The sequence below is a fragment of the Argentina silus genome, assembly GCF_951799395.1.
Source record: "Argentina silus genome assembly, chromosome: 12".
Classification (NCBI taxonomy): Eukaryota; Metazoa; Chordata; class Actinopteri; order Argentiniformes; family Argentinidae; genus Argentina; species Argentina silus.
This window is the reverse complement of record NC_139666.1, coordinates 10932545-10958990: the sequence shown is the minus strand read 5'-3', so window position 1 is coordinate 10958990 and position 26446 is coordinate 10932545. Positions and strand designations below refer to the sequence as shown.

General features: G+C 41.4%; 1 protein-coding gene across 2 annotated transcripts; it reads right to left on the bottom strand.

Annotated features, from left to right (window-relative positions):
- Positions 1 to 4153: 4153 nt before the first annotated feature.
- On the bottom strand, positions 4154 to 26021 carry scn1laa (sodium channel, voltage-gated, type I-like, alpha; the record flags this gene model as incomplete). Of its 2 annotated transcripts, none has more annotated exons than XM_083682372.1 (26): positions 4154 to 7688; positions 7777 to 8047; positions 8160 to 8264; positions 8376 to 8513; positions 8722 to 8775; positions 9047 to 9322; positions 10313 to 10435; positions 10731 to 10904; positions 11447 to 11601; positions 11686 to 11827; positions 15260 to 15751; positions 16139 to 16495; positions 16693 to 16866; positions 17096 to 17334; positions 17553 to 17685; positions 17907 to 18272; positions 19161 to 19439; positions 19897 to 20103; positions 20956 to 21097; positions 21281 to 21344; positions 21874 to 22137; positions 23296 to 23387; positions 24258 to 24386; positions 24480 to 24560; positions 24776 to 24933; positions 25758 to 26021. In XM_083682372.1, 26 exons carry the CDS (start codon positions 26019 to 26021, stop codon positions 6496 to 6498), a joined length of 6072 nt encoding a protein of 2023 aa, XP_083538498.1. In that variant the 3' UTR covers positions 4154 to 6495. The 2 variants fall into 2 exon arrangements, with proteins under 2 accessions (XP_083538498.1, XP_083538499.1); XM_083682373.1 differs by having other exon boundaries at positions 24480 to 24596; positions 24815 to 24933.
- Positions 26022 to 26446: the final 425 nt, after the last annotated feature.

The following is a 26446-nucleotide window of genomic DNA, read 5'->3' as shown; positions in this document are numbered from 1 at the left end:
ATTGATTATTAATGGTTGTAGAACACGCACGTACGGACACATGCACACCTATAAAGCCTATTTCCGATAACATAATGTACCTATTAACGATAGCACTAATGTTGTGGGACATATTTATTAGTTATGAATTGCAGTGTTGCAGCTACAAGCATTAGCTTGTTGCAACATCAGAGTGCTTTAGCTCATTAAAAGACCACATTTGAAAACCTGTTAGAGGGTACTGCCTGTTATGTCTCCCAGAGGACTATCCTGCTAGAATACATAATGTCATGTGGCAATGTCCATTGTGGTTTTTCTCTCTAGTCCTAATTGATCAAAGTGGCATGCTCAATAACAAACATCCATCTTTGCTCATGTACATTATAATTGTTTCCCTCATTGTGTTCAAGGATACAGTATTTCATTAATAACTTGAGGCTTATCTTATTTTACCCTTATGTAAGTGCCACCCATACATTGTGCTCATCCAATGAGTGAGGTATATTATGAATTTGTGTCATTAAAAATATACTTTTAGCCTATGGTAATTCCAAAACACATCCCTGTCTGTAGCCACATCCTAAACCTAAAATATATATACATTCAAATAATGTATTACTATCACAGGTGCACAGTACTAGGTCATCATTGATTGTTATTGATTGTTATTGGAGAGAAAATGCATATGGCATAAACTGGACTGGTCTTTGCCTGGTGTTGACTAAAGAACATAATAAGGCAGCATTTCACACCATGGGACACAATTACACATAAATCCCCCTGCCTCATTACTTGCAGCTAACCTGGCTGAAATTAATATTATGAGCTCAAGTTCTCATGACTGTGTGTGTGTGTGTGTGTGTGTGTGTGTGTGTGTGTGTGTGTGTGTGTGTGTGCTTGTGTGGGAGTGTGAGGGAGGAGGAGGTTCCTCTATATGCCTATCAGTTTCCCTATCCACTCATATTCCATTTACCCTCCTGATAGACATGTGCAAACATGTGGCCAGGCTGGGGAAGGGTGGGGGAGGGGAGGGCAGGGCGACCATCCCCTAGCAGAGAGCACTCTGGGAGGCAGCAAAGGTCTGAGTGATGAGGAACCAGCTGATCAGTCACACAGAGAAGACGTGATGTCAGGTTGCCAGGCAACAGGCAGGGAGAATCTGCAGCATCACTCTTCATTTAAATGGCTCTCCAACACAAGAGCTCCCCAGCCATGCCAAGGTTGCCATGAGGAGGGCTGCCTGCTCTTTCAGTCAATGGTCAGGTTAAAGAACACACACACACCATGGCCTATTATTCTAATATTGTGGATGAATTCTGGACCAAGCAATTTTAACAAAGGGCAAAAGACACAGCAATGATAAGCATATACAGTACATTCAAATAATTCCATGACCTGTTTACAGTGAGAACATAGAGCAGCTAATAGGTGTTCACCCAAAGATACGTTTGAGAGCATTAGTAACACACAGTACATAATGCTTCTGAATATAGAGACAAGCTTAAAATGTTTTCTTATGACATTGCTGGGAAAAACAACAACCGAGCACTTTGATTGGGTGTGGTTCAGGCTGATAATCACATCAATGTGGAAAAAAAAGTGGCAGGAATAATCAGCACATTGCGGTCAGCCTCTTGTTTGTTGTCCTCAAGATTGAGCAGTTGAAGGTAAAAGCCAGTGGTTGGGCTATGATTAATAATTAATCAAATGTTCCACCCACTCAAGATGTTAATAGCTTCCAACAGAACAGCCTCTGCTGAACCACAAAAACCAGCCTATATCATCCCCACCAACAGCCGTTGTCACTTATAACTCACTAAAATATCACTAATATTGGCTCTTATTCTGTATCCGCAAAGACCCTTTGACTGAGACCTCTATCGGAAACATGCTTTGAATGTTCATTGTCAAATCAATGACCAAATGTCTTTTAAATAGGCCAGTGTGCAAATTCTGTTACCACATACCATTAGGAGAATGTAATATGATTCAAGCTAATTTAGTTAGACAGGACATGAGACATTAGTCTGTGACATTTTCTCTCTACACCCCCCCCCCCCCCCCCCAAGAGAAAAGAGAGACTTTTCTCCAATCAAACAAACTCATGCATTCTATTCTACAAAGATGAGCCATTTAATGTTGAGTGCTCATTACATTTGGCACATGAAATGGACACTTTGAGAAATTAAGGCCTTTCCGGATTCTGAAGTGGGGGACTAAATGCTGACTGTGGTTTGGGTGTTGTGAGCATGGTAAAAGTCATAAAGATGGTGACTGGAAAAGCTTTATGGCTAATGCTTTTGCAATTATCTATCCAGTAAGTATAATATCTTTCCAATAAGTGATCCCCTTCTTACTCTTAAATAAATTATATTGTTAAGGATGAACATGAACACACTGCTTATTGTAAATGAGTGTCCATATTCTGCTAAAGACAGAAACAGAAACGGAAAAATTACAACTCAATGGCTCTATGAGACATCATTGAATAATTTAGCTACTCTGGCAAGGAGGTCGACACACTGATGAGTTCCTGGGTCACCATCAGTGTAAGGATTCAGACCTAGAGGGATATGAGAGGAAGACTTTGTTGTAACAACAGATGTTCCTCAGAGTGGATCTTTCAGTATTTAAATGGATTCCTGGTATACTTGTGGTTAACACCACGATATAACACCTGTAAACAGGCATGTCCTGTTTGTAAAAAAGGCAATTTCTAGACAGTTGGGAGTTCTTTGGTGGAGTAGAATTGTTAATTGAAACTCTCGAATTCAGAATGAGATCACTGCATCATCCAAATGAATGTTAATTTGTCCACATTCCGAGCGTACTAAAACGCAGATGTTTCAGATTTCATTGTGCTCATAAACATCAGGCTGCACACCCAGCAGGGCCATGGGGTGGGGGTATCTGAACTTAAGGAGTGAGTTTACCATTTACAACTCGGTTACACTCACCCCTCCAAACTCACAACGTCGAGCTGTGCCCAACTACGTATCCGGATCACAGGCACCAATGAAACACACGTCAAATTGTTGCAAACAGTAGCCCGCAATTGGACTTGCTTCGACCGACCCTCGAACTTGAGACCTTTAGCTTACTAACACACATGACGGTCTCCTATAATACCCGACGTTAACCACCTAAACTATCGAAAAACGAGTTATTCGACGCGCGGGTGGGAGTATTTGAACTTGAGGAGTGAGTTTGATGCGGGAGCTGAGCAGAACACATGAGCTGGCATTAGCTGGCTGTAGAGACAGGGGTCCTCTGCCACTCCCAGGCAACACCTGCTCCTCACCATCCACCCAGAAGAACAAGATCATACCAGGCCAGACAAACCTGAACTCTCACTGGGGGAGCAGTAAACTACTGTTGTAGATGGGATGAACCGTGTCAACCAGACTGTTGTCCTATAAGTGGGTCTCATGCCTGATTTATGAAGTTGCTGTCTTTCAAGATGAGAGAATTCATTCAAAAGTATTTCACCTGAATGCTACATACAGTACTTTACAGGGAAACAAAGAAAGACATTAATAAAATGTACCTAAAAAGGGATGTTGTATAAAATATGTTTTTATATATAATTTTCCTTTCAAGAACATTACATCATATAATGGACGAAGAGTTATGATATGATAAGGGAATTTATAGTATCAACAAGTGGCATATCACACAAAGACAGGTACAATATATTCAGACACTGGTATTCAGTTCAACATGAAAGGGTCTTCCAGCACAATATAATGTGTTCAATATGTTGTCCTCCATCTATTGTTATTAAAATAGTACTGTATTCTGTTGAGAGGCATGTTAAAGCAATACCATCTTTAAATGCTGAACTATGTAATGTAAACACTTGAGAAAATCATAGCTGACATACTGCAGACAGACAAAAAATGAAACGAAGAGAAACATGTTTCTCCTCCAGAAAAAAGAAACAGTGAAAATGCCACAAAAACTGGATGAAGGTTAATTTGACCAGTTTGCATGACGACTACTGTATCTAGTGAATATGAAATACAGAGTAATGACTGAGATAGATATAAAATAAATGTGTATAAATAATGTTTTACAGTATGTATTCAATTAATCATCCACAATAAAGTACAGTATCCTACAGTATGTTATAATCCATATACTGTAACAAACTGGTCAATACAGGCCCACATTTTAGCATGTGCCACAATAGAAACTTGGACAACAACGTACTTGGAATGTAAATTGATTGTGCTAATGTATGGCTTGCAGTCATAAATGGCATTCAAAGAATAAATGCAATGGAATAAATGAATATTTTACAGACATACCTGAGGTACATGTATTCTTTATTCTTTTGGCTTTTCAGTGAGATGGGTTATAGCAATATCTTGCATGCAGTTTACTCATACACTACAAGCATAATGCATATAAAAGATGAGATCTAATAAATGTTATATAATCAAAACATTCATTGTGTATAAATGTATAATATACAATACATGTAATAGTTTTTATTACATGCAAAATATACTTATATAAATGCATACTTTATACCATAATATTGTAACACATACCATGGACTCCTAATACAGAGGGAACAGCTGACAAAAGTAACATCCTGAAGTTCAATAACTATAAAAATGTAAACAAATGTAGGAAACAACAAAGGACTTGGTGCTGTGACACTATCCTTGATCATATTCAGAATTGTCTGAACCATAATTTCCATCTTAGGATATTTATTCTGATAAAGCATGTGAGGCAAACTGTGACCACAGTTTACAAATTGCACAAAAATATGCAAGAACCAAACGAGAGATCCATTTCCCCTTCACTAGATCACACGGGGAGTTTCTGAATGAAAGTGCAGTGAAGATTGGATAACCAAAGTGGTGCAGAGAGTGCGGCCATATCTTAAAGCAAATTATTTACAAAAAGGTGGAATATTACAAAGAAAATTTTAAAATTACAGTAATTCTTTAGACAGTGAGTGAAATCTAAGGTCTTGTCACAGCTCAAGCTGAATGCATCATACTCTGGTCTGTCTGCACATACGGAGAAGAACATGTAGAATATATCATATAATGACATTAACAATTTAATATATTCCATTACGCATAAAATATCACATAATATATCAAATATATTTGTATATTTCATATATTATAGAATATGTACATACAGGTACATTAATAACAATGAAAAATCATTTGGGAAATGAGAGGGGAAGGTGCACATGAAGAAGCCATTTGAGTTTAGTAAATGATTGAGTTGTTTGATAGCACTGACCAATGATCTTGCAGTACCAAAAACACAAAGTACACAGAATGTACTAATAAAGAAAACAGTGTTTCACCTGTAGGAGGTTTGTAGGCTACATTAGGAGAATTACATCTGATAGTTAGGAGGAGGTGTGAGGAGGACATTGAGTTCTACCATTCATAGTAAAGATAGTAAAGATAACTAAAGATAACTAAATACAACACAGACCATACTGCTTGTGAGGTACCAGCCAAATAGCTCAACAGATTGTGAAAACACTGTATCAACTCAGTGATTCAGCTGTTAGGGAATTAAAGATTACTGCATGTTGTACTGTACAATCATTTCATGATGAATGAAAGAAACAAAGCAGAGAGTATGACTTTTACGAGGATGTAAGGCTATGTGTATGAGGTCATTGTTCGAAAACTGATGTTACATAACAGTTGTAGTCATGCTGTTTGGACTGCATGCTCAGGAGGAATGTTCTGTTGTTGGTTTGTAATGGAGTGAGTAAACACTAATGTTATGGATGACTGCTAAACTCGTCAAAGCGTGTGCAACTCAGACATCAAGGAGAAGGAGAAACAAATGGATGTTGGCGATAGTGGAAGCTTACATGCATAATCATGGGTGATTCATGCAGTTCTACATTTCTATTGAACTCCAGCTACATCCCTAACTGCAGCAATACTGGTCGTCATGAGCAGTCAAGTCATATGAACATATTAGTAAACAAGACTACTTTTAAAGCAATACATGACACCCCTCTTTTTGCAGAAAAAAAAAATGTTTACAAAAATAGTACTACACACAACCAACCTACGAGCTTTAAAAATAATATGATTAAAAACAAGATTCTGTAAGAAAAATAAGTTTGTAAATAATATGGCAGTTAAAATGCAAGACATTGGATGCAGCACTGGTAGAAGTAGCTGCAAGAGAAGTTACAGCATAACTAAATGTTTCAGATTGTAACAAAACCTACAAGAACAATTGTACCTGTTCCTATTTAGTGTGTGTAACCATTTTTCTTGTCCCCACAGCAATATCACTTGGAAAAATTGGTCCCCCTACAGCCTAATAATGTGAGTCACTTCCTCATAATAGGCACCAACCTTGAATTAGACTCAAGTAAGCGTGGTCAGTTTGGCATAGATATCCATACCAAAGAAGGGAGTCCACTGGACACACAGGTCACGTTCAAGGCTGTTCAAGGCTGTAAACAATGTCACTGAATGAAATGTCTACTTGCATTTTTCCAACTTTAATTTACTTTTTCCCCTCCCTGCCATCTTTGCTCCCAACCTCTTTCTCCCTCTTGTCTTTCTCATATTTGTTTTTGTCTGGTTTTGTGACACTGTCATAAGAGGGTGGAGAGGCAGTTGAGGGCGTCAAGTCATTTTTATCAGAGGAAGAGATCTCATTAAACTTTTCTATGTCATGGACTTCTTTATCAAGCAGCGTCTCCCGACTGTTAACCTTCTCCTTATACATGTTGGAGGCCCTCAAACCAATGCGCATCATCATATACCGTCTGAAGGCCCTCTGAATGACTTTGGCAGACATGTCCTCTTGTTTGCGACGCAGAGTGCTGGTGATGGGTTCGTAGGACACCTTGGAGGGGTTTGAAGCCATGAAGCGCTCCTCCATTTGCCCCCGGAGGACGTCCATCTCACCCGACTCCCCCAGGACACGCTTGGTGAAGGCAAACAGGATGTCCAGGCAGTGAATGCGCTCCCCACTCACCATAGGCAGGTCCATGGAGATCAGTTGGATCTTGTTTGGCTTGGCCATGCGTAGTGGCGGGTCCAGGGCATCAGCGAAATCAGATAGTTTATGGTACTCCATGAACTGGCTGGCACGTGGGTCGAATTTCTCCCAAACCTGGTAGAACATCTCAAAGTCATCCTCACTTAGAGGGTCAGCGCTCTCCTCAGTGGCCACGCTGAAGTTCTCGAGGATGACGGCGATGTACATATTGATCACAATGAGGAAGCAGATAATAATGTAGCTCACAAAGAAGACTATTGCCACAGGGGCATTCCCACAGTCTCCCTTGTGGGGGCTGCCTGGGTTCTCCTTAGTGCTGTCACAGTCTGGTGATCTCTTGTTGAGGATGGGGGCCAGGAGGGTATCCCAGCCTGCTGAAGTGGTGATCTGGAACAGGCAGATCATGCTGTTGGCAAACGTCTCAAAGTTGAACATGTCGTCAATACCTGACTCCTTCTTGACATACGCAAAGGTCGACATGCCAAAGATGGCATAGATAAACATAACTAAGAAGAGCAGGAGACCAATGTTGAACAAGGCAGGAAGGGACATCATCAAGGCAAACAAGAGAGTGCGGATTCCCTTAGCACCCTTAATGAGGCGGAGGATGCGGCCGATTCTGGCCAGTCGTATGACTCTGAACAAGGTTGGTGAAACAAAGTACTTTTCGATCACATCCGCGAGAAACATGCCTGGAAAGTAAAAAGAGAAATAAGACATAATAGCCAAGGCAAAATGGAACATTCAAGATCAACAAATACAGGTAGATATGGATCTTACCAATGACTGACAGGATAACAACGATAAAGTCAAATACATTCCAACCAATCGTGAAATAGTACTGGCGGAGAGAGATCATCTTCAGTATACATTCTGCAGTGAAGATCACAACAAAGACCAGGTTTATCCAGTAAAGAGTATGAATCTTTTCTGGAGACTGGTCATCGGTCTCCACCATCATGGTGACCATGTTAAGGCATATAAGAAGCATGATGAGAATGTCGAAAGCTTGCGTCGTAACTAAGTCGAAGACACATCCTTGAACTTTGTTCTGGAGGAAACACAGGAGAAAAGCATTTAGAAACCCCAGAAAACAGACCCCAGAGTTAACAAATGGATCAGTTATTTGTTGGGAAACAGTTATGTTAAGTCGGATGACGTACCGTGGGCCGAGGAATAGGCTTTTGGGGTTTCTTTGATCCAAGCTTCTTCATGGCATTGTAGTACTTCTTCTGTTCCTCTGTCATGAAGATGTCCTGACCTCCAAAGTAAAGAGGGGAAACAAAACATCTTAAATTCCTGATCAGTTTTAAATCATCTATTGTATATCGGCACTCCAGTTTTTTTTTTTGCATTAAAAAGCTAGATAAAATACTTATCTTTTTCTTTTGCTGATTAAAGTTGTCTATGATGACACCAATGAAGAGGTTGAGAGTAAAGAAGGATCCGAAAATGATGAAAATCACAAAGTAAAGGTACCAGTACAGACTGAATTCATAGCTGGGTTGTTCGTTCAACTGTAATGGAGTAACCTTGCATTAGCATCCAGTAATGACACCATCATCAACAATAACAACAACAACAACAACAACAACAACATGATGATTCTGTATATTAATAAACAATAATGATCTATTATTATTTTAAAATATTGTATTTGGGTATTTATATTGAAGAGTAGATTACTGGGTATTTATATTGAAGAGTTTAAAGATTACTTACAACACTGCGAGAGTCTACAGCCGCATACATGATATCCAGCCAGCCTTTAAATGTAGCCTTCAGAATGTAAGAAAGGTTACGACCTCAATGGTAAACATTTACTGATACTGATCACATGGCAGACGCTGCTGTCTTTTTAGCGATTTACTTACAAAATAATATGATATTGTCAAATATGTGGAAATCATGCAATTGAAAAGTTGACATAAGCCCAATTTTTAACATGCTAAAATATCTTGACAGAGTAACTACTACATGTAGATACAGAATAAAGCAAAGCTCAGCCTACTCCTCATGCATCTCAAGGTGTAAAGAGACACCCACTCACCACTTGTAACAGTGCAAGGTAGCCTGCTCCAACGTTATCAAAGTTGATCTTGGTATTCCTCCAGCGGGCTCCCTTCGACTTCAGGTCCTCACATTCTGAAGAGTTGGCAACCTCTTTAATAGAGAAGCGTTCGTCGGTGGTCGTGTTGACACAGTAATAGTATTTCCCGGCAAACAGGTTGACCCCCATGATACTGAAGATAAGCCAGAAGATGAGACAGACCAGAAGCACGTTGAAGATGGAGGGGATGGCTCCCAGAAGAGCGTTGACTACCACCTGCACACAAACACACACCAGCCCACACCATCTCAGATATAGGACCCAAGATAAATATCTGCTTGGGTAATGATCATAGTTATGAGCACTGACAATTATGACGCTATATTTACATTGACTGGTAATGGTAAACAAATAGGAAAACACAAGAGTGAAGTATTTCAATGCCAATGTACACATCGGTATAAGCTCAACACAAGTACCGCTAACACCACAGCTCATTCACAACAGTGACAACAGCAGGGTAAGAAGTTGGGAAAGAATAAGGAGAAGTGGGGGAAGTTAACTACAGGTCATACTAGCTATGTCTATGTGTTTATTTATTTACTGTACTATGTACAGTACGTGGTTTTGTGAGAAAGACGAAACAGAAAAAACCTTGTAGAGGCAGGATGAAGTCACACATTTTTGTTTACTGCAAATGAAAAAACAAACACATAAATCAAGAGAGAATGAATTCACGTTAAAGGCACCCAGCGAGCAGCATACAAACACAATACAGTTTTTTCTGTACATCAGTAGAGAGAGAGAGAGAGAAAGAGAGAGAGAGAGAGAGGGAGGGAGAGAGAGAGAAGTAATGAGAAGTCAGTCATACAGATGGGAGAATTCAGTGGTGACCATGTGAGGAGAGACCATTGTCACAGTAGCTGTGGAAATCTAGCCCACCACAACATGCAAGCCACTGATCAATGCATAGTGTATAACGGGTGACTCGCTCAACTTCTGTTTGTCATGAAACATCCAGTGTTAGAAAAACCCAAATACACATTGAGTTGGACAAGGAGGAATAGGAGAGGTGAGGGATCTCTAATGTACATGCACGGACTAATTCAGCTGGTGGATTTGAGCAAAGACCCTGTGTTGTGGGCCTTTGCTGGCTGTGCTCTGCGGCTGTCTGGTCACCTGATGTCACCCCTGGTAAAAGGCTGTGATGGTGGAGTGAACTGTGAGGTGGAATGGGCACAGGTCGGAGGCACTGGTGACTCTTACCCTCATGCCCTCGAAGCGCGACAGTGCCCTCAGGGGCCTCAGTGCTCGCAGTGTCCTCAGGGACTTGATGGTGCTCAGGTCAGAATAGCCCATGGCGTTGGCTACCAAGCTGACCAGAGAGACCTGGGAGTAGACAAGACATCATATCATTCGAGGATCTGGGACTGGCTGGTACTCACTGTGGTGGGCAGAACAATCTCTCTCCTGAGGAAATCGTTTCAGTTTAAATAGGTCACTAACTTGGCTAGACTACATGATAGTAGCATTTATACTATGAAAAATCAATGCAGCTTTTCAATGATTACAGAGAAAGCATTAGCATATTTTTTTATTATATATTTGTGTGCTGTGTGTGTATGTATGTGCATGCATGCATGTGTGTGTGTAAATTGAGAGGTGTTTTCCAAAGAGAACCTACATCAACAATAAGGAAGTCCAGCCAGCACCAGGCATTAGTGAAGTATTTGGCGAATCCATAGGCCACCCATTTTAGTAACATCTCCAAAATGAAGATGTACGTGAAGATTTTGTCTGCAAACTCCAACACAGTCTTAATGGTCTTCCTCTGCTCTATGTAGACATCCTCAAACGCCTGCATGAGAACGCAAACAGATCTGATTACTATCTCATATCCTCCACAATAATCTCATACGCTACATCTGCTGCTGACAATAACCTCATCAGATACAGTATGTCAAGGTCGTTATTGTAAAAAAGATAATTAGGGGTTAAACAAATACATTGTAAAATAAATAAAAAGCTTATTCTGTGTCATGGCAGAACATAACGCTTAGGCTTATTATTACATACTAGAGCATCAAACACTTTAACCAACAAAACAACAGCATGCCTACACCACTGTAGGCCCTCGCCAGTGTCAGTCAGACATGGCAGATCATCTGCCTGCTCCATAACTAATCCTCATCACATCCTTCCCCTAAGTGTCTAAGTGGTTCAATGAACTCGGCTTGTGTGATGATTGACATTGCCAGAGACCTGAAAACACGAATTAGCTCTAGTTAATGCCTAGGCTTCTGCGAGAGCAGTTTTACCCAGTCTTATAAAACACGTACTGTAGGAGACCCAGGTTTGAACCGTGTCTGTCATACAAGCACCAAGGACCTGCTGACTCACCAGCGCCCCACTGCTCAGCAGGATCATGAAGATGATGAAGCTCTCAAACCAGTTGTGCTCCACTATTCTGAAGCATGTCCTCCTCACTGTCCACCAGATCCTCCACTTGCCCACCTCAGTGTTCACCTGGCAGAATTGGAATCTACGGACACAGCCTAAAATGAGACAACATGAAAGATTAATAGAAGTTTCAATGCATCACAGTTCCTCCATCCTGAGTCCTCTATAATATCTCTCACCATCAGTAAAGCAGCCATCAGGGACATCAATGGAATCCTCTAGTTCAAAGTCCCCAGACTCCCCTCCCTCGCATACCGGCCTGATGTCCACCGTGCTGCCCTCTGAGGAGCTTAGCTGGAGGTCATCAGCTTCATCTAGCCTCTGAAAAGGGAGAGCCAAACCACCGTTAGCATAGCACAGCCCTGACAGGGTCTGGAACACTAGCATCTGCCCAGGAGCTGACATACTGAGCCTCTGTGTTCATGACAATGGATGGCTCAGTGATGTGAGGCTGCTTGTCATTATGTAAGCTCACAGGGTTGATCGCTTGTCCTTTGGCTAAAATGAATGTATATCATTGCATGCAGAATCAATCAAAATTACCTACAGATGAGACACATATGTTTTGTTTTGAAAGTCAAATTGTAACATATAAGCTACCGCTGATTACTGTTGGAAGAGATGGTTATACTCCCATAAAGGCTGTAGGTAAAATTGATTTATCTTTAAGTGGTATGGCATGCGTTCTCTAAAAAGTAACAAAGCCTGTGATTTTAAACTACAGAACATGTGTGCTCCATTGTTTTCATGTCCAGTGCTTTTTTGACCCAAACCTTACGCTCAACGTGGTCCTCTTGTGGCTCAGTTGGGAGAGCATTACGCTAACAACGCTTAGGTTGTGGGTTTGATTCCCGCTGGGACCATATATACAGAAAAATGTATGCACTCACTGCAATGTAAGTCGCTTTGAATAAAAGCGTCAGCTAAATGGCATATATATTATATCAACAACGACTTGACAAAATTCCTAGATACATTTTCCCTCATGACATGAAAACACATATGTCCAGTTTCTACGACACAGTAAACAAGCTTCAGTCATCTCAAAAAGAGGATACCCACATTAGCTTAACAGCAGAAAAACTATGCTGTGCACTTGACCAAGGAGGGCATCAAAAGAGTCTGCATAACAGAGCTGTCTAGGTCACCTGATCACTCCTACCTGCCTAGGAGACTGAATGAAATTAAACACCCCAGCCAGGATAACTTACAGTAGGAGAGTAATGTGATAAAGCTGTGGAGACAATCTAGTTACTTTCTATCTAAAGTACAGTATGGTTTGAGACAGACCAATGTGGTTATTGTACCAATGTGGATAATACAGTACTATGCCTCTAATGCAGTATACTGTACAGTGTATATCTAAGAATAAGATAACCATAAAGTGCTAAGCTAAGCAAGTTTGAGAAATTAATGTCTATTAGTTAATGTTATGTCTGCAAGTTACTATTAGGGAAGGTATTATAACTTATATTCAGTGTCTCTCCTCAAGCCGTCTGTACTGTGTGTTTCTTCCTGAAACCCTGAGATGAGAGCAATCTTGAATGCCTTCCTGGAGAGTGCAACAGCGTTGACTGTCATGGGACCAGCTAATGCAGCATGAGGAATGATGTAAGCATGCTACAATGATATATGAACCGCACTCAAAACTCCATAGGGCTAAGCTACCACTCATCAAGCTACTTTACATCTCTTTAGTATCATTATGGATGCGTTTGATGTCGACTTTACGACTGATGAAAGGCACTATTGAATTTTCTTTTCCCGACAAAATATAATTATGGTCTATTAAAAACTTCAGAAGTTGCACCTGTTCTCAGGTGCATTTGAGTGAAATTGTATACAGTTACCCAAGCAAAATATTCCTGTAAAATAATCTATGCATTCCATGTGAACGTTATGTTTTATGTACTTTTAGGATGTATTAATTTATCTATCGAACTGCATTACAATGATTGTATTACTAATATGTATTGAAATCTTCAGTCACTGTGTAATACCTGCACAGTGTACTACTGTAGCAACACCATGTTGCATCCCTGCTGATCCAAAGTCTAAAGCTTTTCTGAAATGTCACAAGCATTTATTATCATCTGCTTTCATCACTCCATTATGGATAATATTCATGAAATGAAATTCCACGTAAATGCTTGGCTGTCAGCCATTCCTCCAATGAATTTTGACATTATAACAGCAAAATCCATTTCTCTACAGGATGTTAATTTGATTTGTCGTGCTCTAGGTGCTCGCTGGCTGCTGAGCAATCCAGAACCAAAAATCAAACCAACCAAAGGGACAAAACAATAAAATAACCATGGGTTGATCTGTTGAATATGGTGGTGTTGCTCATTCATAAACATATTTCAGTATAGAAAATAAGCTTTATATCAAACTGAAATAGAAACAAAAACAAATTGGGTTTGCAGCATCAGACCTGTTGCTGAACCAAATCCAAATAAAGGAGTAAAGTATGACCAAGCATAAAAAATAATAGATGAGCAATCCAATGAAACATTTGTATATTTCTTGTAAATGGGATAGGCAATCTCCATGGTTGGTGTTATGTACAATAAAGTGGTCTTACAAGTCTCCTCTCTCATTGAAAACCTTGAGAGCGTCTGTGAAACAGCTGTAATAACAAATGGGGTTAAGTGTGGTAAGAGTCACACCAAAAGATACCACATACTGTACTACTGTCTGAAAGCAAAGTTGTAAGTTGTAAGAAAAGCAATGTCACATTTGAACACAGAGTAGATTAAAGTTACTGTACATTCATAACTGAAAGTAACACAAACAATTAAAAAAAAAAAAAAAAACAGCACACTACAATACATATGCACAATACAACAATGACACAGCAAACTATTATGATTGTCTGACAACTTTTTTTTTTTTTTTTTTTTTTTTACACTGAAAAGAGCCTTTCTAGAAAGCAAATACAGTATCTGCCTAAAGAGGATGAAGCTTCAGAGCACTCAGACTTAAATGGCACATAATGTAATCTGAAGACTGGTATTTTCCTGTCTCTGTGGCCTCTCCTCGGTAAAGGGTCGTGGTATATGGGCTCTCCAGGGGATATGTCACGTCACATGCTCATACTTGGGGAGCTGTGAACAGTGGGTAAGTGCACCAGCACGACCGCTGCATTGGAACATCCTACTTATCTAAAACAACAAATGTATCCGCAAAGGAACGTAGCCAATATTGGAATCAGTGCTTCATCCATCACTCATCTCTACCGCCTTCTCCCTGCCTTCTAACAGGCCGTAAAACCGTAACCAGACAGTGATGGATGGGTTTTAAGGGAACATCTCAGAGTAATTTGTACATTGTACACAAACAGCATTATTAATGTACACAAAGGCTTATTAATGCCATATAATTGCCATTCAATAAATCCTTTATTAAACTGGTATCTTATTAAACTGGTAATATAAGGATCTAATATCACAATGGAGGGACTAAAAGTCCATTCCTTTGTAAGTACACAAACTATGTACATTATTACAACCCATGTTGGCAGCCTGGTAGCAGGTAGTCATTGCAGCTGGTCCACTATCACTTAATTGAATAACACCCTACAATACAATGCCATAAGATGCCAGCAATTTCCTCTATATTAGTTATAATGTGGCAAACACACAGACAGACAAACTTCTTTCAATCTGTAGATCTAGAACTCAATGTCAAACTACGTACAGCATATTGGTCCACATGGTACCAAGTCAGAACAAACCCAGTGAGCGTCCTTACCTCTTTGATCTCCTCGACGTCCGAGGAGGTGCTGCTGAAGTCCTCTGTGTTTAGGTTCTCAAAGTCCGACTCTCCCATCGCGATGGGCACAGTGACGGTCACGCTGGGGCTGTGGATGAAGGGCATGTGGTCACAGCCGTTGTCTATGTACCTCCCTGAATTACTGCCTGGGCCACTGGCCGTCCCATTCCCGTCTTTAGGGTATTCCGGTTCTATGATGCAACGGTGGTCAGGGTCTATGATGCAACTACACCCTCCACTAGTGTGGTTTCGGTTCTCTATGGGTTCTGGGCATTGCTCGCTCCGGGCATTCTTCTGCCTCCTGCAGAGGCGGTGGAAGGAGCGGCTCAGCAGGGCCTTGATGAAGGCCACACCCCGGTGAATGCGGCTGATGGCGACCTGCAGGTTGTACATATCACGCTCATCATCTGGCGCCGCCAGGTTGTCGGCGCTGAAGGAGCTCAGTAGCAAGGCCAGGAACAGGTTCAGAACCTGACAAACACACAGACACATAGTACATAGTGCATACACAGTATACACAGTATACACAGTATACACACACACCCACCCACCCACCCACACACACACACACCCACACACACACACACACACACACACACACACACACACACACACACGGCTGGTTCACTTACATGTACATGACCTAAATTTAAAATACAGTGTGAATCTCTATGGCAAAAGACTATGGGATAACATGTTGTTAACACAAAAATCTGAGTAAAACCATCAAAACTGATTTAAGCTCTCACAGCTTTTTTAAGTTCCCAACACCATAAGAATAGTATCAAAGGTCCAGCATGTTCCCCTTAGCTATCCAATCTCCTTTCACACAGAAGAGATGAGATGAGATCAACATACAACCAGGTTCCCAATGACCATGACCATCATGAAGACGATGAGACACATGTGTGTTCCGGCCACCTCCATGCAGTCCCACATGGTCTCGATCCACTCCCCACATAGCACCCGGAACACGATGAGGAAGGAGTGGAAGAAGTCGTTCATGTGCCAGCGTGGGAGGGTGCAGTCTGTGGAGATCTTGCACACGCATTCTTTGTAGCTCTTGCCGAACAGCTGCATGCCCACCACAGCAAAGATGAAGACAATGATGGCCAGGACGATGGTGAGGTTGCCCAGAGCACCAACAGAGTTGCCGATGATCTTGATTAGCATGTTTAATGTGGGCCAGGACTTGGCCAATTTGAACACTCTCAGCTGCAGGTAAAGATACAAATGGAACAAAATAGGTGATTTGACAAAACATATGTAAATGAGAGTCATAGTACAGTAACATAGTACTTTGACCCACATTTACAATGTAATTACTGTTACTTGCTACTGCAGTACTTTTACAGTCTAGTTTTTACATTCAGTGGACTATTTTGTGTGTGATGGTGTTTTATAGCACTTACCAATCGGAATGATCTGAGGATAGACATCCCATTAAAATTGGCCAAACCCAGCTCCATCAAACTCAGACTGACAATGATCCCATCAAATATATTCCATCCCTCTTGGAAATAATAGTATGGATCCAAAGCAATGACCTTAAAGCACATCTCAGCTGTGAAGATACCTGTGAACACCTGTATAAAACATACAACAGTGACAGTTACTGTATTTTTGAGCATTTCATCCGTTCAAAAAGGCCCATTCCAAATAAATAGACCAATGGTAAGGCTAGGCAAGGCAAGTTTATTTATATAGCACAATTCATACACAGAGGCAATTCAAAGTGCTTTACATAAAAGAGATAAAAAGGAAAGAGCATAAAAAAAAAATACAAAACATACTGTACACAGCAATATGACTTACCGAGTTCCCCACATTCAGCAGGTATTTGAACTCAAGGGACATTGGCTGATGCTCCATTGCCATGAACACTGTGTTCATAACAATACAAATGGTGATAGCAAGGTCTACAAATGGGTCCATCACAATCAGTCTGACCAGCTTCTTGATCCTCATCCAAACTGGAGAACATTCCCAGATCAGGAAGGTGTTAGCAAACTTGTACCAGCAAGGATGACACTTCTGTCTTGACTCTTCAAGTTCTGATATACATACGGGAGAAACAGAATACAATGTATATGTTTATAAATCGATACATTCTCATTCTGGCTCTTCATGCTTTTTGTATGGATGGGGGATATTTGCAAATGAATAACTTAATCAGCATTCAAAGCAATGTGTTTTGCTAGACTTTAAACCTGGTCAGGTTTGAGTCTGGTAAGAGAGTCTAGTGAGCAAACAATATCAGTGGGCTACTCACCTTCCATGGTGTTGGTTATAATACTAGCTACACTCAGGGCTCTCTGTCTGGCCGCTGGGTCATCCAGGTAGTCCATAGAGGCCTGGTAGGAGCCACACCTGGCCTTCCTGTACTCTGTCTCAGTGGTGGTGCCCTATAGACACACACATTTCACGGGTTACAGGAAGTGACATAATTTGGATAAATCTTCTTTGAGTTGAGTTGTGAGAGAAAAAGGGAGAGATGGAGGAGAGAGAAGGGAAAGCACACTACAAGCGCACAGCAAAGCTACAGTCACAGCAGGTGGAGACATCACAGAGCTGGTGTAGAAAGAGAGAGAGATCAGGCCATCCAGGCTAGACTAGACTTCCTTACGTTGTCATCGGAAGTGGCCATATCTACTGTCACCTCTGGTAGAAGGAGTCCCACAGGTGAAGTAGGGACCGAGGCCACGCCCGCCAGGGACACCACACCGTTGCAGTCCACCGAGCTGTGCATCTTCCCATTGGCTGGCAGCAGGACATGTGATGACATGCTGTTCTGGCTCACGGTGCTGCTGCGTCGCTCAAACCGCTGCGGGACAAACAGAGAGTTCCGGCGACTGTCGTTGTCTTCGAACGTGCTGTTCTCGTCGTCTGCAAAGTCGTTATCCGAGTCCTGAGCCCGGCCCCGGAAGCTGAAGAGGCTGGCGCGGCTGTTCCGTCTGGATGAGAACGGGGGTCCGTGTATACTCAGGAAGGACTGGGAGAGAGAAACAGTCCTCAGTGCCTATCACTGGTACAAGCATACGTGGTGAGAGATGAGGTGGAAGATGGAGATGTTTCTTTTATCTCTTTTGGGGCTAGTTCTTACTCCGATGTAAACACCAAAGGTGAATTCCATCTAAAGCCCTTTTCTTTACATTGTAAGATGAAAAATCATGTCTTGAGATGATGATGATGATGATGCTGATTATCTCGAGCATGACCTCTGTGATAACAACACGTATGATAGAAGCATACCAAATAATGATAATGATGGAAACCACGATGCTGCCGTTTTGGTAGATGATGATGAACATGATTAAGATGACGATGATGATCATGTTGATGATGATGATGAATGTGATGAAGATGATAAGAACGATAATGATAATGATGATAATGTTGATGATGACGATGATGATGATGATGATAAAATTGACCAAAAATAAAACAAATGCAACAAAGGTCCAGTATGTAGATTTAAGCTTTAAAATAGTGCTAAATGGCCATGATAAATAGGTAGCGATCAAGAAATTGGATCACATGAACAACAATGTTCAGCAAAGAGTGCAGTTTTTGGTCCAAACAAAGCTCTTCTAAAATCTGATGTCTATTTTACGTTTAGTTTGTTTACAAGGATACGCACATATTTGCTTTTAGAAAACGTAGCATATGTGCATTTTCAAATTTTCAGTGTGGCCAAAGAGGGCAGCAAAGTACAAGACCACGTGGTTCACCATTAAAGGATAAAGATGATAGAAACAGAGAGGTAACACAATGGGAGCGATTTACAGGAGGGAGTGAACAAACATGGTAAACAAAGGCGAAGGTAGGTATAAGAAAGGAGAAAGCAGCGTGTTATATGCGATGACAGAGCTAGTCTGACCTGGTACGGGGTTGAGCATCTCATGTCGTGGTTGAGGAGGTTAACATCTATAGAGAAACGGAAGCGTCTCTTTCCTATACTGTCCTCCGACTCAGACTTGCGGAATTTCTCATCGTCCACCTTCTCCCCCTCTTCCTCTCTCTGCTTCCTCTTCTTACGCCTGTTACGCCTATCTTTGGCACTCTTGGAGCTGAGTTTGGAGGCCCCAGAGGACTCATCAGTTAGCCCCCCTCTCTCACCGCACTCCGCGCTCTCCGCAGCCGCCACCACCGCTGCCGCCTGCCAGCCAATCAACACACAGACACCCACGGTCGTCAGGGGTAACACAGAATTTAGCAGCTCAGCAGAAAATAGAAACTACACTTGACACTACTTACACTTCGATTACATTATTGCACATGGAAATGTATAAAGGTATATTGTAAGCCATTTTCAGACTGAAAATAAGACAATATATATATCTTATCAATATCAATATCAATATCCCTCCAATCATATATATATATACCATACAGGTTGAGGTGAGTGAGCAGACGATCTGGTAGAGTACAGGGTTGAAATGGGGAACATGTTGAGCAGGGGAGGAAGGTTGGAGGTAGAAATCGGAGGACAGGCACATTGTAATGCATGAAATGGAATTAGGCATGGAAATGGAATTAGTTTGACACGTGTTTGATACCATTCCTCATTCCATTCCATGAGCCTCCCCTGATGTTGAGATGTCATAGTACTGCACCTGTGCTTCCTCCTGTTGCCTCTTCAGCTGATCCAGCATGACCTCGAACTCCTCCTCTTTTTGCTTGGCCTCCTCAATGGTGGCCTGGTTCTGCTCATCGTAGGCCATGGCCACCACAGCCAGGATCAGGTTGACCAGGTAGAAAGAGCCCAGGAAGATCACCAGCACAAAGAAGACCATGTAGGGCTTCCCAGCTGTCCTCAGGGTCTGGAAGAGAACCAGTTTTTTTATATGTAGGGTAAAAAAACCCTACTATTACATATCTCTGAATTGAGAATGTTAGCAAAATATAACTGGAACCATTATAAAACATGCTAAAATAACAAGCAATTCTGGACACACTTTTCCAACCATGTGACATTGATTGCAGACCTGATCTGGGGGTTTGTGAGGGTATTGTTTTCCTATTTGCTGAGACTAGAGTGCTTAGCTACACCCTATTCAAGAGACTGCAATCCATCTGCTCTAAAGGGTATTCACTTTATCTTTGCGTTCAAACAAGTCATCGTCTTTGTTTCCTCAGGTGAAGATGCACCTGCGTCCATTAAGAGGTCTGTTTGAACAAGCTACAGACAATCCATTCTTTGATTTGTATTTTGTAATTGGAGACACCACCACCGCCTCTGTGCAGGCCTATTTGTGTTTTTGAGGACAGGATAAAGTAGAAAGGGCACACCTTAGGTTCCCATCAAGTTAAACATCTCATTAACCTGATACTAAACATGGTGTTCCCCACAAGAGTAGCCAACAGCAGAGGAACAGAGGGAGGTCCATAGTGGCAAAGACCAGTCACTCAGTGATACCCAAAACCTTCACAACACACACAGTCTCAGAGCACAAAGCTAACACAAATGTGTCCCTACCATGACAACATAATAGAGCGGCCCAATTCAATCAAAACCACAGTATGCAGTAGCTCTTTTTCAATGGCCAAAGGAGATTACAAATTAATGTATGGAAAAACCTACAGTACAGTACTTCTACTAGACAGACCCACTCATGCTTCTTGTTTTCAGAATAAGAAGTACATGCATGCGTGGTAGTTTTATAAACAAAGACCTGTTGGTAGAGGAGCTCCCAGTAGTCCTGAGTCATCAGTCTGAACAGAGAAAGGAAGGCCCAGCCGAACGAGTCAAAGCTGGTGTAGCCGTAGTCTGGGTTCTGACCCCCTTTGATGCACGAGAAACCCTCTGGGCATTGCCTACAAAAAAAACACAACGTCAATGAAACTCACAGACATACTGTTCATTACACAAATACACACACATGTACACAAAAGCGTGGACAGACGCACAGGCGCGCGCGCACACACACACACACACACACGCAATCAATATCACATCCTGACTGTTCGATACAAACAGTAATTTGGGTTTGATCTTACCCAACTTCACTGCCATTTCCACAAAGCAAAGCATCCCTTTTACCTGGCATGATGTAATAGTTGTCTACAGGAAAGAGAGAGAAAGTCAATCTGTTGCCAAGTGGGGAGGAATGACTTTCAATTCATCACCTCACTGTCATATACGAACAAAGCTTATGCAAACATAAAGAAAAACAGAATAACTAAACATCAAGGAGAAACATGCTCTTTTAAAAAGGTTTTGTTACTAATAAAGTGGCAGTATAGGAGTATCACTCTACGGCAGCCCAGGTCCTAGTGCCATGGCCATCTGGGTGCTATTTTTCCCACTTGGTGGTGACTCAGTGCCCTCTATGCTCACCAGCTAAACATGCCACTAGTGTCATACACAAACAGACTGTGTTGTGATCATCCACCACATTACCACTCCCCACCAGGAAAACCTCTAACAGACCCCTCTCAGCCATCCCTGTCACTCCTCATTACTCTCTCCATCCAGGCTCCTGCTTGGTTTGCCATGTTAGCAATGAGCTACAGTAACAATGACTCATCATAGTCCCAGGCTAGTAGCCTCCGCTAACCCTCCAATGACTGGAGACAAATACAACGCTCACTCTTATCGTTTATGTATGCTGTCCAGTTGAATGCGACTGTCAGGTTTGTCGTGTTATAGTCTGTCCCGTTCAAGACCAGCAGTGTATCATTCAAGTTGTTGTCCGTGGAGTTAGGTGGTATCCGTATGCACTTATTTCTCAAGTGGCCCATGAACAGTTGCAGCCCTATTAGGGCGAAGACACTTAGGCAGAAGACGGTGAGGATCATCACATCTGACAGTTTCTTCACTGACTGGATCAGGGCACCCACAATGGTCTTCAGGCCTGTGGGACACAACAGAGTGAGTCTGTTATTCTCACAGTAGTTTAGTATACAGTGTATGACAGTGAAGGGGCCATCACACCCAGAAGTATAATGTAAACAACACAGCATGAAACGGTCTGCTGAAGCAGATGAGCTCTATTCATACATAATATGTCATGGAAAACACTGTGAATGTGTCCAAAAAAGCAGCTCATATAATTGTGAAATCATTATATTTATTTGTTTTCTCAAATCGATATCCGGTTTCATTATGTTATCCTATCTTACTTTCTGTCATTATATGAGCCATGTGAAGCATCATCTTTTCTGAGAGAATCCAAATCCCAGTAACAGGTTTATAGCAGACAGCTATACTGTACATCTTTAAGAAATGAACTGGTCAAGTCTGAACCAGTATCACTTCACCATCTTTACCAAGATGATGATCTCCATGGTTACTTTTTATCGGTGATTCTACATTCCATACTGTAGAAAGAATATAGTACACAACTCTGGGTATTCTAAACAGTAACTAAGAAGTCCTACTCAGTTGTAATGGTGACCAGTCTGGTCTTGCCACACATTGACATGCAGATATACTATATGTATGTGTGTGTGTGTGTGTGTGTGTGTTTGTGTGTGTTTGTTTGTTATTAATACCTACTGAGCTTGGATCAGAAAAGATGTCTTAGACTGTTATAACAGCATGCACATCTATGAGGGTGGGCATGCATCAGTCTGGCATATGACACACCCTTAATAGACAAACATCCCAGTCTGTCTCCATTGAACAGGAGCAGTTCAATGAAGGCAGACAGCAGTCAGGAAGGAAACACTGACCAGCAACCATCCCAGCAAAGGAAGGAGAGGAGACAACACCACAAACACGATCACACAGGCTGGAGTTGGCAACATCATGCAAACAGAATCGACTAACTAGACCCACCCAAAGGCTGTTTGAAAAAAAGAAAAGAAAACGCAAATAAAATAGTATGTCTAAAAGCAGGGAATCCTTTCCATTTCAATGGACTGCTTCAGATTCCTACTTTTACTGGCTATATTGCAGCATGAGAGGCAAACCATCAAATCAGGAAAGCGTATAAGGGGAGGTGAATCTTAACGTTGATGGTGTGAGGTACTACAGGTAGTAGCTTTTACACCCTTAACCTGTCTCTCACCTGGGATGACCGATATAGTTTTCAATGCACGGAGAACCCTGAACGTTCTCAGGGCTGAGACATTGCCCAGGTCCACAAACTCTGTCACATATCTGGAATAAGGGATGATATACAGACGCCATGACAGCACAACAGAGAGCAGTCGCAGGAGGAAACATCACACAGGGGGGCTAGCGACTGTAGCTACTGACACTTGGCAGCAGGCAACTCCTTACCTGGGATTACTGAAATTGTTTTCAAAGCTCTCAGTACTCTGAATGTGCGAAGAGCTGAAACATTGCCTAGGTTTACAAACTCAGTTACATACCTGCAGGAAAATTCACAATTACAATAGAGCTTGTGTACTTCAGGAGATTACATACATGCAACATGGCAAAGGCCCTAAACTCCTCAAACAGTATTACAAGGGGGTAAGAAAATGTTTTTTACTGTACAGTATATCACATTTGAGGAGATTGGACAGTGGAATACCACATTTTTCATCATATGCTTGTGGTCTTGTTATGACTTCTGGCGTACAATATCATAGCAGATACAGTACTAATGTAAAACATTAGGACCACCACTTTAACAAGGGGTGGCATTATTGCTTATGATCTGTTCTTGTGTATGTTCAAACAAAGTCCAAATAAAGACAATACAAGGAGTTATCCAAGGGGCTTTTTTTTACCTGTTGATTTCAACAACTTAATAATCTACTACTAATCTAAATCAACATTTGTTCAATAGTTGTTGTAACTCATCTGCCTTCCAACAACAACAGATGGTACTGAAGTACATATAACAACATGTTTCCAGTATGACAAATGGGCGTTAGTAACACAAATGCTGACATTTCTGGCAGTATAGTGGTGGACTTGTGAAAGTGTGACAGTACAACATGAGCTCCCAAAGTTACAGTGAATGCAGTGTTAACATTAGTAACATCATTAGGGCATTAACACAAATTAGTAGATACTTACGCCATGACAATAACACAGAAATCCAGCCAGTTCCATGGGTCTCGTAGAAAGGTGAACTTCCCTACACAGAAGCCCCTTGCCAGAATTTTAACAAGAGACTCAAATGTATAAATTCCAGTGAATGTGTACCTGTTTAAAACAAAAGATGACTCGTTAGTGCTCAGAGATAACAGTATTTGTGAATGTGTGTATTGTCTATTTTGGGATTCAAAAAGGACTTACTCTACATTCTTCGCCCACTCCGGCAGTTTACTGATGGTCATAAACGCACAGTTGGTAAGGATAGTGCACATGATTACCATGCTAAACAATGTGGAGGCAGTTGTCAAGGAAACCAAACTGTCCAGATGGGTTGATTTAATATTGTTTACACTTGACATACAAGACCTGGCTTAGGCAGAAAACATATCAGGTGACCCACGTTATGTTCAGTTAGCTTATGCATACAATTCATCATACTGCACTAATTATCTGTGCAAACAGGAAACAGATATGTGATACAGGATATTACTTCTAACCATTTCATGAGGTTTTCATTTTTGATGATGAAAGGATATGAATGTACCAAAATCTTCATTGATATTTTTCTAAGAGGGTTGAAGGGGCTTAAGACATACAAGGCAGATGTGGCGTTGAAGCGGAAGATGGTCTTCCCTTGGTTCAATATTATAAAGGTCTGAGAGAGCGAAGGGGGGTGGACGGGGAGAGAGAGAGAAAGAGAGAGGGGGGGTAGTGTAGTAAACAACACACCTAAAACACAATGATTCAGCATCCATACAAAAAAAAATGCACCATAGATTCTGTTTTGAGGTCACCTTAAAGTAGTCAAACGGTTGCTAATAAGCATCACTGATTTAAAAGTCTGACCGACAACAGATTTCACTGGCCACTTGTGAAATGAGAACAAGAAAAATACCCTTTAAAAAGGATAGCAATATTTATAGTTTCTGTCTTTGCTACTGTATGCTGTAGCACAATCTCTAGTGAACAGTTAACACAGTCGTATGCTGTCACGTGGTGACATGCCTCCCATGCGATTCTCATACAGGATGCCCTTTCAAAGCCTTCCCTTCCTGTCACCTGGGACACAAAGCTTCTGGGTGGATAACAACGTGTTTCATCACCTCAAAGATGACAGCTGAATTTAGACCAGACAACATAGAAAGCCCCCACTACAACTCTAGAAGAAAGTAAAGAAAAACTGAGTATGACACATATAGAGCTCTCCAACAACACAGCCTACAATTGGCTGGATAGACAGCAGTCTGCACACTCATAAAGACGCAAATATAGCAATGTAGCAATCAGCTACAAAGGCATTCCATGACTGTCTATGCTATGTTAGATTCATTCAGCTGTGTTCTAACAGAAAACTGAACCACGTGTATGCTTTTTCAACACTGAACAGGAATATATTGTTTTTCAAACTGTGTAGCATTAACAACTGATCTCAACACCTTTCCCTGCATTCCAAGACCAGTTTCTTTTTGACAAACCTACTTTCTGATTGCTGTAGAAGGTGTCCAGATCCTCCAGCGGTGTGGCCACCAGTCCTTTAGGGATGTCCCCGTATATGAAAGGCAGCGATTTGCCCGCCTCAAGATCACTGTTGGGCTTGGGGTCGTTCTCGTTGTCGTCATTGCTCTGCTCTTTCTTGGGCTTCTTGGCATTCTCCTCGGCGATGCGCTTCTCGATGGCGTCGAGGGACTCACGACAAAACGGGCGGAAGCTGTCTGGTCCTGGCGGTAAAAGCAGCTGTGCCATCTTTTCATCCTGTACTTTCAGAGTGACCGGCGAGTCTCCAGCATGAGAAAGAGCTGAGGAGAAAAGAGGGAGGAGATCAAATTAGAGACTCATGTGGTTACAAAACATCAACTACTGACATATCATGAAATGCAGATTTGTTTTTCTTACAAATAATCTTCTACGATAAACTGTGAGACGTGTGTTACAATTAGACCGGATTCAATCAGGCATAACTTCAGATAGATACCAGTAAGAAAGTAACAAATACTTTCCATACTGCATCTCTATGCCAGCCCATCAATGATCTCTTTTGAGATCTCACAGAAAAAGGTATTTATACTGTAGGTACAATAATTCGACATCTGCCATTTTAAATCAGACTTGAAGAAATGTACTGTATTGAGGAAGCTACTATTACAAGATACTTACAAGATAATCACACA